This window comes from Leiobunum rupestre, chromosome 11 (genome assembly GCF_980474605.1).
Source record: "Leiobunum rupestre chromosome 11, qqLeiRupe1.1.hap1, whole genome shotgun sequence".
NCBI lineage: Eukaryota > Metazoa > Arthropoda > Arachnida > Opiliones > Sclerosomatidae > Leiobunum > Leiobunum rupestre.
In genome coordinates, this window is record NC_143394.1 from 38403397 (window position 1) to 38419699 (window position 16303).

General features: G+C 35.4%; 1 protein-coding gene across 1 annotated transcript; it reads left to right on the forward strand.

Moving 5' to 3' along the window:
- Positions 1–3862: 3862 nt before the first annotated feature.
- On the forward strand, positions 3863–5348 carry LOC149922537 (uncharacterized). Its single transcript, XM_090163859.1, has 6 exons — positions 3863–3997; positions 4091–4181; positions 4247–4488; positions 4544–4762; positions 4834–5017; positions 5094–5348. The coding sequence occupies exons 1-5, from the start codon at positions 3975–3977 to the stop codon at positions 4973–4975; spliced, it is 717 nt and encodes a 238-aa protein (XP_090019985.1). The 5' UTR covers positions 3863–3974; the 3' UTR covers positions 4976–5017; positions 5094–5348.
- Positions 5349–16303: the final 10955 nt, after the last annotated feature.

A 16303-nucleotide genomic window follows, 5' to 3' on the forward strand; every position in this document is an offset into this window, starting at 1 on the left:
TTCGATGCAATAATTTCAATTTCAATTCTATTTCAATTAAACCAAAATTTCGTACTCTATTAAATACGCTTCCGATAAAGCTGAAGGTCTAATTTTCAATGAAACGTAATAAGTGTCGGTGGTTCTGTGGTAGAACGTCCGCCTGTCAAACAGGCGGTCTCGGGTTCGAAACCCGCCCGATGCGATCGCAAATTGATACTAAGACGAATACCGTGAACAAATGCTGGAAACCCTGCCATTGGATGTTGAGAGGTAGCATTACACTCAGCACTCGGTCCGTCCCAAAAGTCAATATGAAGGAGTTGGAGAGATACCACTCGTACATACACACCACAAACTCAACACCCACAAACGTCATAACAATAACACAACATTACCACCCTACACATAAACATTACAATAGCGAAATATCCAAACTACTAAATTAAACCTGTTGTGACGGCGAGCGTAGACGAAAAAAAAACCCCCAAACCAACCCCGACTGCAAATTAATCCGTCCCACGGTGGTTTTGCAAACACGGTTTTTCGACTTTGTTCCCTAATTACTAGCAACTGCGAACGCAGAGATCTCGAGAAACTGCGTACGCAGTGATTACACTTTGCACCGAAAATGCGAACGCGTTCGCAAGCCTGACAGACCCACAGACCCACAGACAGACACGGTCGTTGTATAACCCCTCCTAAGGGACTTTGTCCCCTCGGAGAGGTAAAAACCATTTCACACGACGCGATTTTCGAATTTTTCTCGCATAATACCTACAGTATAGATTTTACATTTACTAACAGGTGTCACTAGTCACGGCTGACAAAACCTTTCGTACCTTCGCTTTCGCTACGAGGTCACAATAGTCAATATTATTCCAACCTATATCATATATTTTACGGAAAACATTTCTAACATTTCCGGCACAAGTAAAACTGCACTGAAATATTATTGATTATTACTAATTATTATTTTTCAAAATGTTTGATTTTAAATCGGACTTTACCATTACACAATAGGGAATTATTTTACATTTTATACATTTACCTATATTCCCATATTGAAAAAATACAACTTGTCAATAGAGTAATGGCACGGTGACGTCCTAGTACGTCACCCATGCTCTTTCCTATAGATAAAAAATTTGCGAACAAAATGGCGGCCATGGGCAAAGCTACGGAGTGCGACTATAGACTCTTCAACGCGAATCCCCAATTGACCGCCATTACCTTACAGAGTACGGGGAGGGTGATGAAAAAACCTGTTTTGGGGGGATTAAATTTCTTCGGTAGAGCGCTTGCTCGTTGGGTGTCTGTACGATAATGGCGGCGCCCTGAAACGTTTCTTAAAATAGTGTATATAAATATAGAGTACCAGTTACAAATAATTTCTAATACAAGAACTGATTTTCAAATGTTTTACGGAGAAAATCAAAGGGGTCCTCCTTTTATCCACTGTAACAGCTGTCACTCTCGGCATTCCCCTCCTATTGTTATTCCAACGCGCTTAGAAAGGCGGGAAATTCGAATTTCAATGGTATTTTCTCTCTTTAATGGGCGGGAAATTCGAAATTCTGTAGGTTTTTCGGTATTTCAACTAAAAATTCTTGTGTAATGGTTTCGGTTGTCATGATTATGATTTTTATTATTTATAATCAAAGATTTAAATATCGTAAGAGAAATGTTTTATATTTTGATAACCAACGTTTCTTCGCGACTAATGTTGGACAACAATTGTCACGGTGAGATAAATATCCCAAAAAACCTATAAGAGATAAAGCTAATTTAAATCATAATGAAATGTTGGTTATGTTGGCAGACTCAGCGGTATTTATTGAAGGAAGACGAAAATAATTGATTGTAGTAGCTATTTGGCCGACCATCTGTTAATTATCGGAATAGTTAGAGCAGATTAGTCCATAAATATAACTGCTGACTCACTGCGGTTTCCTTATATGATTGACAAACGCTTATATAAACATTTTCGACCCCGTGGAAAGTGCCACGTTAATTAGTTCTGGTTTGTTGATATTTTATCATGGAGGGGGGGGGGTAGAACAATGTGCTGGGGTAGTAGGACCGTGAAAGTTTTTCATTACAATGGAACAAAAGCTTGGCTGTCTTTCAACAAGGGAATATAGATCTTATGTATTTGCGAGACGCTTGTCCCTGACCAGTGGCGTAGACGAGGGGGGTTTCCGGGTAAAAACCCCTCCTTTGCGCCTACCTTAGACTGTACTAAATTTACACCTCTTTCGGGCCCCTCTTAACATTTACGTACTTCGTTGAAGAATTTCTGGATACGCCAGGAAATAAACATACGAAGTTTTCTGAAGACGGTTTTGTTTAGGTACCGTACTTTTATTACGTACGAGTGTCAGGGCTGCCTTATCCAGGCGGCAGACTAGGCAAAGTGCCTAGGGCCTACCAAAAAGACGGTAAATGAGATTTTAAATAGCTTCAGCAACTTGTCTTAAACTGTCGTTAAAGTCATTTTAAGAGAAACCGTTGCTATTTGTGAAGCTACAGTAGCTAGCTTAGATGTTAGAAGGTCTGAACGGTTTGACTTTATTTGGAAAGAGGCTGAAAAGTCGCCAGAATCTTCCAAGGGCGGACCGTTAAATTTGGGGCCCTGGACTAACACTGTTTGCGGCCTATTCACAGATGGATTTTGCAGGGTAATTAAATGCCTTTTCAATGAACTCAAGTTGGGGGGTCACAGATGCATTTTGCAGGGTAATTAAAAATTTCATGTTTCTTAAATTTAAATTGTTTTTATTTTTTTTATCGCAAAGGGGGCCCTTTGTTTGTACGGGGCCCCGGTCCGCAGCCCATAAAGACCATGCCAAGATTCGCCCCTGGAATCGTTCCATATTTCGGTTACAGTGGGCCCCTAGGATTCAATCTTTTTTGTAGCCCTCAACAGGCCCTAAATGGGTTCGAGTGTGCAATAACTGGTGGCTTTACCGGGGAGTCGGGGTCCGGCTCTAGTAACCCATAAGGGCGGTGGCGCACTGGGAGCTGTTAGCTCTGATCAAATGGTCTTTGCCTATAGTCGTGGGGACTATGATCTATTTCGCGCTGCACTGCTTTCGAAGGATTGGTCAGCCGTCCTCGATGCCCCTACCTTAGACGAAATGATTGATATCCTTCTCCTTTACGTTACTGAAGCCAGGGACGTGTCGGTGCCCTTGATTTCCATTAAACCCACTTAGCCTTCGGGTCAGTTGAGGGAGCCCTGGTGGTCCAAGGAAACCGAGCACCTAATTCGAGACAAGCGTTCTGCCTTTCGTATATTCAGAGCGTCACCTTCTACTGACAACAGACATGCATTTGCGAAAAAACGTAACTTACTTACTAAACACATGCGTTCCGCGAAATATAAGTACAAAGCCCGTCTAATTGATGAAATACCTACCAACCCATAGTTTCTTTTGTTTCGAGCGTTACAGTATCTTTTGTATCACGTATCAGGGCCCAATAAGTGTACAGCTTTTTTTATCCTGAATTAAAAACATTATTATTAAATATCTCAACCTCCGACTTCGGTCAGGCTGGGTGTGGATACTGAGTTTCGGCTCAGGCTAACAGCGAGGGTTCGTACAAACCAATTTATTCCAGTAATTGTGTAAACATTTCATTGCTAACATTGCTGTATTTCCAAAAATACTTTCTTCTAAAGGCACTTCAAAAAATGCCCGCCAAAAATGATTACGTATATTGGCGCACGTTTCACGCGGACGAATAGTTTACGTAATATTGACGCGCGTTTCACGCGCACGAATAGTTTACGTAATATTGGCGCGCTTTTCACGCGCACGAATAGTTTACGTAATATTGACGCGCGTTTCACGCGCCAGAAAATATTAAATCAACTTGAGACTTATGCCTAAGCCTTTAACTCTCCTGGATCATTGTGCCGGACCACACCTTGGGGATCATTGACGACAATGGACACCCACTTGACGTCGTCAGATAAGAATTTATAGTTAATGGGTAACACCGAGGGTAACACGTAAGTTATACCAAACCTTTTTACATTTTTTTCTTGAATGTCAAATACTATATTTGTCAATAAAAATGTACACTCTATGAATTTCATTTTCAGAGCCGAAGGATTTCCATTAGACCAGAAACACGACTTTAGGAAACGCGTCATCGCCATCAAAAATCCGAAAGATTATACCCACGCTTTCAAAGTATGGAAAAATAATATTCCAAAATATCGAACTCAAACTAACGCGAGTATTGAACGTTTTGCCAGATTAACACGAACAACGTCGAGACCTACCAAGTTTACCCAACTACTGGCATCTTGAAGCCCGAGGAAATAGACGGCGACGCGAAATTCGTTTACGACGAACTCCCGCGAAGATTGGGATTAGAAGACAGCCCTCAACGGAACAACCAACGCCATGACCCCGCAACGATCCGGATTCAAGAGGACGACATCAACGTGGAAACCCTTTCCGAGAATGCGCCAAAGGAAGAACAACCGCGGCAGACGTAAATGTATAATATTTCATGATTAAGAGTTTGACTCATTTCATTTATTATACAGGACAATTGAAGACCAACCAAAGGATGTGGACACTAAAAAAGGTAAGTCAAAATTAGGTTTCTCCTTTATCACGAGACTTTGTTGTTTAGGAATAAGAAGAGTAAAGAAACAGCGCAAGCGTGAGCTCAGCGAAATCACCTACAAGTCCTACAAAGACCCAACTACCTATTGTGAAACAGTTTCTTTAAATTCGTCCCTGAACGAAAATCCACAGCAGACGTAACAGCTACTATATTTAATGATTTTCCATATCTTGATTACTAGAACAACCTGTTAAATTTATTATCCAGAACTTTATTGGACCAGCAGGAGGATGAGGACACTCACCAGGAAAAAGATGGGAAAGCTAAAAAAGGTAAGTCAAAATTCAGATTATCAATATTGACAGGACTTTGCTGTTTAGGAAAAAGAGGACACTATTCTCTTGAATAGAAGTTCCCTAAATGCTCCTAAGGGTGACCAACGGCAGCCCAGGTAAGCGTTACCACTTTTATATTTTATTCGCGCGGCATCTCGATTAAGAGTTTGACCCGTTTCATTTATTATACAGGACACTAAAAGATCAAACATCAGTTGAGGACACTCGCCCGGAAAAAGGATTCGCACGAGGAAAATGAAATAAAAGCGGAAGACGCCAGAAGAAGCGAACTCGACGAAATTGCCAATAAATCCGTTCACGTAAACGAAACTTTTGTTAAACGAGAGTTGAATGCGTACATGCACAAAATTCATTTGGCTTTTGTCCGCTTTGGAACAAATATCAAAATTGTTTAGCTTAAAGATTATAAATCTATCTGTAAAATGTGTGAAACTTATTTAATCTCATTATAATATATTTCTGTTAACCATTAGTTAGTTGTTATTAATATTGGTTTCATTCTCACGTATACGTTTATAGAATGCATTTGAATAAAAAAACTTCATTATTTTGAGAACATATTCTAAAGTTATTTTTATTAATGTAAAAAAATTATCTTACGACGTTACATTTTAATTAACCCGTTTTTAATCATCCGTTATAATATTTGTTTTCCTTCCCATGTATAAGTTTATAGAGTGCATTTCAATAAATATAACTTTCTAAACTAGTTTACGAACGAATATCAAAATTGTTTATAATAAGAATAAACGTAATGAATGTGAAACGAATATTTTCTTATCGTGTTATATTTCCTGTAAGCACTTTCTAGTCCTTCGAAGTAGGGTTTGTTTTATTCGCGTGTAATAAATGTTTAACATGTACATTTAGTTGACTTAATATTTAGTAGTTTAGTATTAACATTTATTTAATTCTAATGTATTTTTATATAGAGTGCATTTTGATAAACATTATTATCTCAGAATACAACTTTAGGAAGGAATATCAAAATTGTTTTTTCAAACACAAAACAGTAAAAAATATTATATTGTATTTCCCAGAACCTTTCCTACTTTTATAACAGTCCTTTTTATCGCTTTATATGCTTTGTTAAATGTTTCTCAAATTATTAACTATTTGCCTTTGTACCGTGTTTGTTTTCTTAATAAAGTTTAGTTCCCCCTTAAACGTTTGTTGTTATTTCGCCGCCTTTTGAGCCTCGCCCCTCTAGTTTTAGAGGGGTTGAGGCTGTTATTTTCACTCTCGACGTTATTGGGGTTGGTGAAGGGACTCCGAGAAAACTGATTGCTCATGAACGGTACTCAATCAAAATTTAATTGATACGTCGTTTGATTGGTATTTATTCCCTCTATCTAACCATGCCAAAGCAGCGCCGTTGCTTTTAATCAAAGGGGGATTTTTCGTCCCCCAAATGCAAAAGGTATTTATAGGTTCCCGCGAATTGGCTGCTTATTCGGAAACTTGAGTGTTTAGGGGATTTTTTTAAATATTACTTCTTTCTAAATAGTACAATGGATAAATTGTAAAGATTGATGATAACCGGGTTCCCTCTGGAAAATAATTATTAATAACAGCTCATTTCACCAGGAAATGACCATTTGTTAAAGATTCGCTCTAATGCAAGTACTCTTACCGTCGTCCGCTACAGCTACCCGGTAAAGAAGGGAGGGAGGCAGTGGCGCCGCCAGGATTTTTTCCCACGTAGGCACTACAATTTGGGGCCCTCTCTTGCCCACTAATTTTTAATATATTTACTTAAACCTAATGCATTTTTTAATAATGGTCTGTTTCGCCATTGACAACGTAAATTATTATATGACTAAAGTTTAATAACTCTTGGCGAATTCCTCTTAGTCTTTGGAAATCGCCGAGTGATACAGCCAAGGCCCATTAAAAATTTAAATGCTTTCAAAAATGTAAATAACTCTTACTTTGTGTGAAAATATTTATGCATTATTGTATCAGGAGATAAAAATAACTTTTATACGGAAAATTTACCAATATGAAAATATAGGGCCCCCTTTTTTAATAAATTTGGGTCCCCCTCTAGGTTTCCACGTAGGCACGTGCCTACTCGTGCCTATTGCTGGCGGCGCCACTGGAGGGAGGACTCCGAAGAGACTGTGGAGCAGGGTTGGACATAAGTATAATTTTTTAGTGATCTTCCTGATTAGACGCATGGAACTAGCTAACGCTAGTTAGTTAGAGTATGAAAATAAACCTTTTTATATTGGTACTGGAAAATACCTCATTGGTTAGGTACTTTTGCATACCTTTTGATATTGGTACTGGAAAACACTTCATTGGTAAAGTATTTTTGTATACCTCGTGGTATTAAATAATCCCATATTTGGAGAGGTAAAAAACCTTCTTGGGACCTTCTTAGTACATAAAGAGGTTTTTATATTTCCTATATATGATGCTTGTCTATACTATTTGTAGGTATTTATTAATATATTTTCGGGATTAAAATTAACCTCCTGGGTATTATTTCAGTTCCTAAAACGGTTTTCAGGCGAGCCATTTATGGTCTTTAAATACCATTTTAAGGTTTTATATCGCTCCTTTTTCAGATTTAAATTAAACCTTTTTAGGAACTATGTAATCCTACACAAGGCATTTTAATTTACTTATTATGATATATTTCCATACCATAAGGTATTTATTAGAACCTTTTTGGAGGATTAAAGAACCTTCTTGAGACCTTCTTAGTGCCAAATAGGTTTTTATATTTCCTACTTATGGTTCTTGCCCATACTACTTTTGGGTATTTATTGGGACTTCTTCGGGATTAAAATTAACCTCTTGGGTAATATATTAGTTCCTTAAATGGTTTCAGGCGAACCATTTATGTTATTTAAATACCATTTTAAGGTTTATATCTGTCCTTTTTAGTTAAATTAAACCTCTGTAGGCACATTTAATCCTACACAAGGCATTTTAGTTTACTTATTATGATATACTTCCATACCATAAGGTATTAGAGAGGAGTATGTCCATCCGGTGATTGAGAATTTCATTCTCAATCACCGGAAGGACACAAAGCTGTAGCTTGGCTCCCGCCGTTCACCCGCGCCTCTCCCGTTCCTCCCTTGATCACCAGAATTTCTAATCACCAGATTCTCTCTCCCCCACCCCCATTCACTGGATACTTTATCTCTCGTTCACCCCGCACCTCTCCCGTTCCTCCCTTAATCACCAGAATTTCTAATCACCAGATTCTCCCGTTCACCGGTTGCTTTCCCCCAAACCCCATTCACTGGATACTTTATCTCTCGTTCACCAGCTCCTTTCCCCCATTGCTTTCATCCCTTCTAATCACCAGTTGCTTTCCCCCATCCCCATTCTCCAGAATTTGTTTTCCTCGTGCAGATATCTGGAGATTAGATTTTTACCCGTTTGCTTATCGCTTCAGAACTCCTTAATTTCTAATCTCTAGGTAATAAAAACAAGTTATTTACATTTAATTTTTTATTTTAGAACTTTGTTTTACATGTTAGTAGGTACTATCAGATATTCCATTAGATGGTTATCTTGTACATTACACAATTAAAACAAATTAAAGTAGTTAAGTTTACAGGCATTTAAATGGGGTGAAACGATCTCCTGCAACTTAATTTAATTAAAAGTTCTAACTCACGTATTTGTAGTGTTTAGCAGCAGTATCGTCTGACATCCGAGGGACAGTCACAAACGTCTTCTTCTTCTTCTTCAGGTACAGGTGAGAAGCTTTTGTCAGAGACCGTAGTTACTTTTGGCGTCGGGGGAATGTCCCATTCTAGCGAAAGGTACTTTTTTCCGATGGTGAATTATCCCTCGACGGACAGTGTGGAAAGCATCTGGCGTGTTCAAGTTCTGGTACGTCTCCTGATTCCCAGTGTTCTAAGATTCCATGGCATTTGTAACATCGTACTTCATCGCCCCGCTGAATATAGTAGAATCCAGCCTTCGCTAGTTGCTCCTTAGTGACGTGCGGATTTTTCCAGTGACGAAACGTTTCAAGTCGATACACTTCAATGTCCATAGCTGATCTAGACCAAATACGTTCTATAGTTTCAAATGATACATTCTCTAAGCCTACATTTACCCCTAAGTCTACTAAACCTAATTTTATCAATATGGTTAAATTTCTACGCTAAAATTCTCAATATAAACGCTTTTTTCAATATGCAAATTGTTTTAAATATGTCTAAAAATATAGTCTATTACAAAGAAAAAATAGTTACTTACTTTACGGGTAGAAATCCATTGGCGAGCTGTAGAAAAGACTGAGCGATCCGTCAGCAGGTCTTTACTCGTCAATGCGCCGTAGAGAAATGACGCACGGAAGATTAATTTATTCCTATCTTGTTGAGAATAATTCATCACGTGATCTAAACTTCAAATAACCCTCAAATTCTATTGGCTGTCTCTCTCTGACAGTTTAAACTGCCTCTAATGATTGACGGCACATATTAACCCACTTGAGTATTTGGAAAAAACCCTTTGCTACTCGAAGGAGAGTTTTGGAAATACCACGTTGACGATATCAAAATCGAGCTCTCACTTGAAAATGTTTACGGAAAACAATCCTCTTGGAAAATTGAGTTACGTAGAAGATTGCTAAAAAATGGCTAAGTGTTATGTTTTTTTCAATAATGAGTCTTATTTTTTACATTTTAAAGTATTTATTAAGAGTGAAAAATCCTATGACTACACTGACGGCATATCTTAAGTACCGGTGGAAAAAAATCCATTGCTCAAAGTTATCTTATTAAACGTGCGCGTGCACAGAAAAATGAACGAGTCACGTGATAGTAACTTAATTTCTACGCTAATCTTACCCCTACTAGACCTAATTTCTGTCTAATACATTTCCAATATATATATATATAAAAGAATGCCTAAAAATTTCATTTTAAATATAATAAAATAGCCTAGCTGATTATTATTATTATTATTATAACTTACTTTTCAGCGTGACCTTCAATGACTATTCCCAATGCTAAGACTCTTTATTGAGATAACGAAAACTGTAACTAAGAATTGATTCCCATGACTACCCTGACGGCATATCTTAAGTACCAGTGGAAAAAAATCCATTGCTCAAAGTTCAGTTATCTTATTAATCGGGTGCGCGCTCACAGAAAATGAAAGTCACGTGAGAATCGGTACGTCACTGAAAATAGTGGAAGTGTCATCACTAGAGTTCTTTTATCAATATATTTAATTAAGGATTATTTCAAAGTTTAGATGGCGCCATGGTTCTCAAAGCAGTGATATTAAAAGATCTCAACGGGTGGAATTGGAGAAACGCTAAAAATATTATCGACATATTCATTCTCCCTGAGTATAAATAAATAAATAAATAAATACATTCTTGGCGTAGTAGTAGGATTTTAAGAAAAAAATTAAATACGGAAAATCAATTATTTTATTTTAAAGGTTTTGTGATTTCTCACCAAACAATTTCAACATCTTCAATGTAGGCTATCACATCAGGGGCATCTCAAAAATCTTTTTCCTCTGATCTCCTAGTTTCTGCCTCTGTCTTTAGTATTTATAAATATTTTCCTATCCATAAACCATTTCCTAACTGGTGGACATTGATAACACTAAAAGTTTACTTATAATAATATGCTGAAATACATTTTCCAATACGCAAAAAATTAAAGCTAGACCTAAAAACCTGTAAAGTGTAAATAGTTAAGACTAAATTTCTAGGCCTAGCCCATGAAAGTACATTTTCCGTAAATCATATCCTAACATGAATGCATTTGTTAAGAATAAATTTTTTTTTTTAAAAAATGCTAATTAATTTCGTAAACAAGCATAAATTTTAGTTCGCCCTTCCTCCAAAATATCTAATAGAGCTAGTACATTCTCGATAAATATACATGTTCTTGGGGAATAAGAGACGTTTTTTATCAAAGTAAGCCAAGTTTAAAGCTTATTGTCATTGGTTCCATAACAAAAACCACATTGTAACGTGATAATGGCTGCTCACTAATCCCAATTCCATGTGAAACTCTTTCAGTTTCTTTTGAGTTTCAAAATAATGTTTTAGAAATAGATTTTTCCTATTTCATTAAATATAAGTATTAAAATTAGAATTGCTTCATTAAATTATGCATTTGTACTGTACTGTACACAATACCTGCATTTGAAATTGTATAACATTAAAACACAGTTTTTAAAAAAAAATATATCAAGGTTTTCAATTCAGTTAAAAATAATTATATTAGATGTAATGTGTTTATATTTTTAACTTAATTGCATTGATGTTTTAAAAGCAAACCTCGGGCCTAAGAAACAGGCAAAGTGTAAATTGCTAAGACTAAATTTCTAACTCTAATAATGTGTAAATCAATTATACAATTATCTATTCATAAGTGTTAGAGACTTTATTACAATGAAATAAAACCATGTAGAAATGTATATGATATAAATTTAAGAAAACTTGTAACGTGATAATGGCTGCTCACTAATCCCAATTCCATGTGAAACTCTTTCAGTTTCTTTTGAGTTTCAAAATAGGGTTTTAGAAATAGATTTTTCCTATTTCATTAAATATAAGTATTAAAATTAGAATTGCTTCATTAAATTATGCATTTGTACTGTACTGTACACAATACCTGCATTTGAAATTGTATAACATTAAAACACAGTTTTAAAAAAAAAATATATCAAGGTTTTCAATTCAGTTAAAAATAATTATATTAGATGTAATGTGTTTATATTTTTAACTTAATTGCATTGATGTTTTAAAAGCAAACCTCGGGCCTAAGAAACAGGCAAAGTGTAAATTGCTAAGACTAAATTTCTAACTCTAATAATGTGTAAATCAATTATACAATTATCTATTCATAAGTGTTAGAGACTTTATTACAATGAAATAAAACCATGTAGAAATGTATATGATATAAATTTAAGAAAACTCAAACAATCGACAGACATAACTTTTCTGTTTTAAACCAACAATTTTATTATTCTTTCTTATCATTTTTTTTATACAACCATTTGTTTTTATATAGATAACCTGAGGACGGCTATAATATGAACATATACCTAAAAAAAATCGGGGGTTAAACAAAAACAACCTTAATATATTCCTTATGGATTATAAGTTCGCGAAAGGTGTGTATTATATTTAATTTCTTACATTTCGTTTCATTATTTAATGATTTTTTTTATTTTTTAAAAAAGTATGACTTACTCTGAAGTCACACTCTGGTTTTTGGAGTTACAGCTTCAATTTTTGATGGTGCCCCAGCCGTGTACTTAACAAACGGTGTCAATAGTATCGTTGTCTCAATTCAATCTTGGGATTGTCTTACTGAAAAATGGTCCTATGTCATTGACGCTCTGGGGTCACAAACAGGAATACGAATTACTCTACCAACGCCTACTATTGAGCAGTATTCGGATTGCTGTTACAACCATTACTTTCGCGTAACGTCGACAGGCTGAGAGTTTAATTGGATTCTGCAACCATTTAAACAAAAGTATTTGCTAGATGAAATGTGTTTAACTGGGAGTTTGACGCTTAGCGTACCCCAGGTAATTGCGTTCGATCAGTGCAAACCCAGAATTGATGAGCAACTTTCCGTACTTCAGCAAAATCAATCATCCATATGAAGTTCTCGAACAAAAATTCAGAACTTTCTATAGTGTTTTCAAACCTTTGGAGAGGAGAGAGAATCCCTGTGGCTTTTTAGAACTATACAGTGGATTCCATCTCTCAAACGACTATTCTAAGCCTTTGGAAAACCTCTTTTTAGAAAAATTCTGTGGGAATTACCCCTTTGAAATATATTCTCTAATGAATTATTGTTTGAACGATATAAAACATTTACAATTACTGTTGGGAGACATACTGTAATTTTCTAAACAATAAACAAAATACGAACCATTTTCATGTTTTATTATTATTAGGAATATGGATGAAAAAAAAAACACACATTAAATATTTATTTCAAATATCTGTAGAACCGAAGCCTCTCGATCCTCTTTCTGTATCTTCTTCAATTTGCTAATACAAACCAAAACAGGAAAATTGAAATAATAATAATAATAATTTTGGAGGGTGGAACATATCAATTTAACTCACAAGGCATTCCATAGGAACTGGCATCGAAATACATTCGCAGATAAGTTGAGCTATTCGATCGCCTCTGAAGATTTTAAATGCGTTTTTCCCGTGATTAATCAAGACAACCCCTATTGTACCAGTGTAATCTTTATCTATCACACCTGCTAAAACATCAATACCATGTTTTATGGAAAGACCCGAACGAGGGGCTAGAAATAAATAAATAAATATAAAACATGGTATTCGTTAAATATATATATATATATATATAATATTACCAATACGTCCGTAGCAGAAATCAGGTATAACTACACTTAAATCAGTATTTATTAGCTCTCTTGCCATGGGGGCTACAACATAGTTATATGCACTACATAAATCAAGACCTGCAGAGCCAGGTGTTTCTCGAGTAGGCGCGCATGCATATTTCGTTAATCTTACGAATTTCAGAATTTGCTGAGGAATTTCCATTATGGATAAATATTAAAGACAAATATTAAAAAAATATTCTAACGAGTAAAGAAGTTTCAAACACAAATGACAAGTTTTACGAAAAAATTCCTTTTATAGCGTTTAACTCGATTTAAAATTCTTTAGATACGCTACTTAAGATAATCTATGAAGTATTCTTGTAAACTGATCTTGTTATAGTGAAGATAAGTTGATTAAGCTAAGCAATTTACGAGCGACGTCCTAGCGTACTTGTAATTAAGAAAGTAAGTACTTAGTTTTACGATTTTGCTTAAAACTATGATTTTAAATCGATAAAGTGAAACACGTAAAGTGTCCCTGACCAAAATTGTTTCACAAACATCTGTACCGTTTAATAAAATACGAGTATGATGACGATTTCTAGAGCCCTATGTTCGATAATGATTCATTAGGAAAATTTGAATATAGTTTAAATTTTTAATTACTTATTTTTGGGTTGACTACCAATTTGGAGGACTACTGTTTTGATTTTGATATAACTAAATTTGATTGGTTTTCGAAAAGTTTTCTCTTCTACCCCGCCCCCCAGTTTATAATTATGATGTCAGTTGTAAATTGTTTTTTTCGAGTATAAAAAGGGTAAACAGAAAAATTGAGAGATAGTATTAAGAAAACAGCCAATTCGAATTGTTTCGGAATCGGCTCGAGGGACTAAGTACGTAGATATACGTCAATTGTAAATTCTAAACTTTGTATATATATTATATTCAATCATTCATTCTTACTAATTTTATAGTAATGGATCCTATTTCCATAACTTTGGCCTCGGGAAATGAGTACGTCGGTACGACAACCGAATCTATGATTTGCTTTCACTGCGGCGAATGTACGGAAGAATTGGCTGTAAGAGGTGGAGGACTCTTCTTTTGCTGGGGTCGAGAGTGCGCGCATTATCAAATGGGTGTAATTTTTCGACATGGTAATGTCTATACCAAACACATCCCCGGGCATCTTATAAAGGAGTTCCCGCTCCATCTCCGTTGTACGTACTGTGGAAGAAGAGGCTCGAAGAGAAGCCGTCGACGGGAGGAGTGCTCAGCGTTCGATTTCATGGGATGCTGTCATTACCCTAAGCCTCCCAGAGACCGAACTGTAGTTCGTTTTATAAATAAATAAATTAATAAAATTGCGAATAATTTACAAATAAATGTCTATTGACTTTTCTTCATCCTATAATATAAGTTTATTCCTAAATTTTTAAGCTTATTACAATAAGATTTCTTTAAGAGAGAGAGAGAAAAGAATTGCTTAAATGATTAAGTTAGGGTTATAAGTCAACATGATAACTTATATCCTGGGTATAATTTACTAAACTTCAATAACTTTGACTTGATAAAGTAGGTAATATATGATTCCATCTAAGTATACAAAAAATGCTTCAATCTTTCAATAACTTTATTTAAATTACATTGATTGTGAAAAGGCATAATTTAAGTATGCGAAGGATATAATTTACTAAACTTCAATAACTTTGACTTGATAAAGTAGGGTAATATATGATTCCAACTAAGTATACAAAAAAATGCTTCAATCTTTCAATAACTTTATTTAAATTACATTGATTGTGAAAAGGCATAATTAATATAAACTTATATTATAGGATGAAGAAAAGTCAATAGACATTTATTTGTAAATTATTCGCAATTTTATTTATTTATTTATTTATAAAACGAACTACAGTTCGGTCTCTGGGAGGCTAAGGGTAATGACAGCATCCCATGAAATCGAACGCTGAGCACTCCTCCCGTCGACGGCTTCTCTTCGACCCTCTTCTTCCACAGTACGTACAACGGAGATGGGGCGGGAACTCCTTTATAAGATGCCCGGGGATGTGTTTGGTATAGACATTACCATGTCGAAAAATTACCCCAGCAAAAGAACAGTCCTCCACCTCTTACAGCCAATTCTTCCGTACATTCGTCGCAGTGAAAGCAAATCATAGATTCGGTTGTCGTACCGACGTACTCATTTCCCGAGGCCAAAGTTATGGAAATAGGATCCATTACTATAAAATTAGTAAGAATGAATGATTGAATATAATATATATATACAAAGTTTAGAATTTACAATTGACGTATTTCTACGTACTTAGTCCCTCGAGCCGATTCCGAAACAATTCGAATTGGCTGTTTTCTTAATACTATCTCTCAATTTTTCTGTTTACCCTTTTTATACTCCTTTCGAAAACCAATCAAATTTAGTTATATCAAAATCAAAACAGTAGTCCTCCAAATTGGTAGTCAACCCAAAAATAAGTAATTAAAAATTTAAACTATATTCAAATTTTCCTAATGAATCATTATCGAACATAGGGCTCTAGAAATCGTTATCATACTCGTATCTTATTAAACGGTACAGATGTTTGTGAAACAATTTTGGTCAGGGACACTTTACGTGTTTCACTTTATCGATTTAAAATCATAGTTTTAAGCAAATATATATATATATATATTTATTTAACGAATACCATGTTTTATATTTATTTATTTATTTCTACCCACTCGTTCGGGTCTTTCCGTAAAACATGGTATTGATGTTTTAGTAGGTGTGATAGATAAAAATTACACTGGTACAATAGGGGTTGTCTTGATTAATCACTTGAAAAACGCATTTAAAATCTTCAGAGGCGAACGAATAGCTCATCTTATCTGCGAATGTATTTCGATGCCAGTAACTATGGAATGCCTTGTGAGTTAAATTGATATGTTCCACCCTCCAAAATTATTATTATTATTATTTCAATTTTCCTGTTTTGGTTTGTATTAGCAAATTGAAGAAGATACAGAAAGAGGATCGAGAGGCTTCGGTTCTACAGATA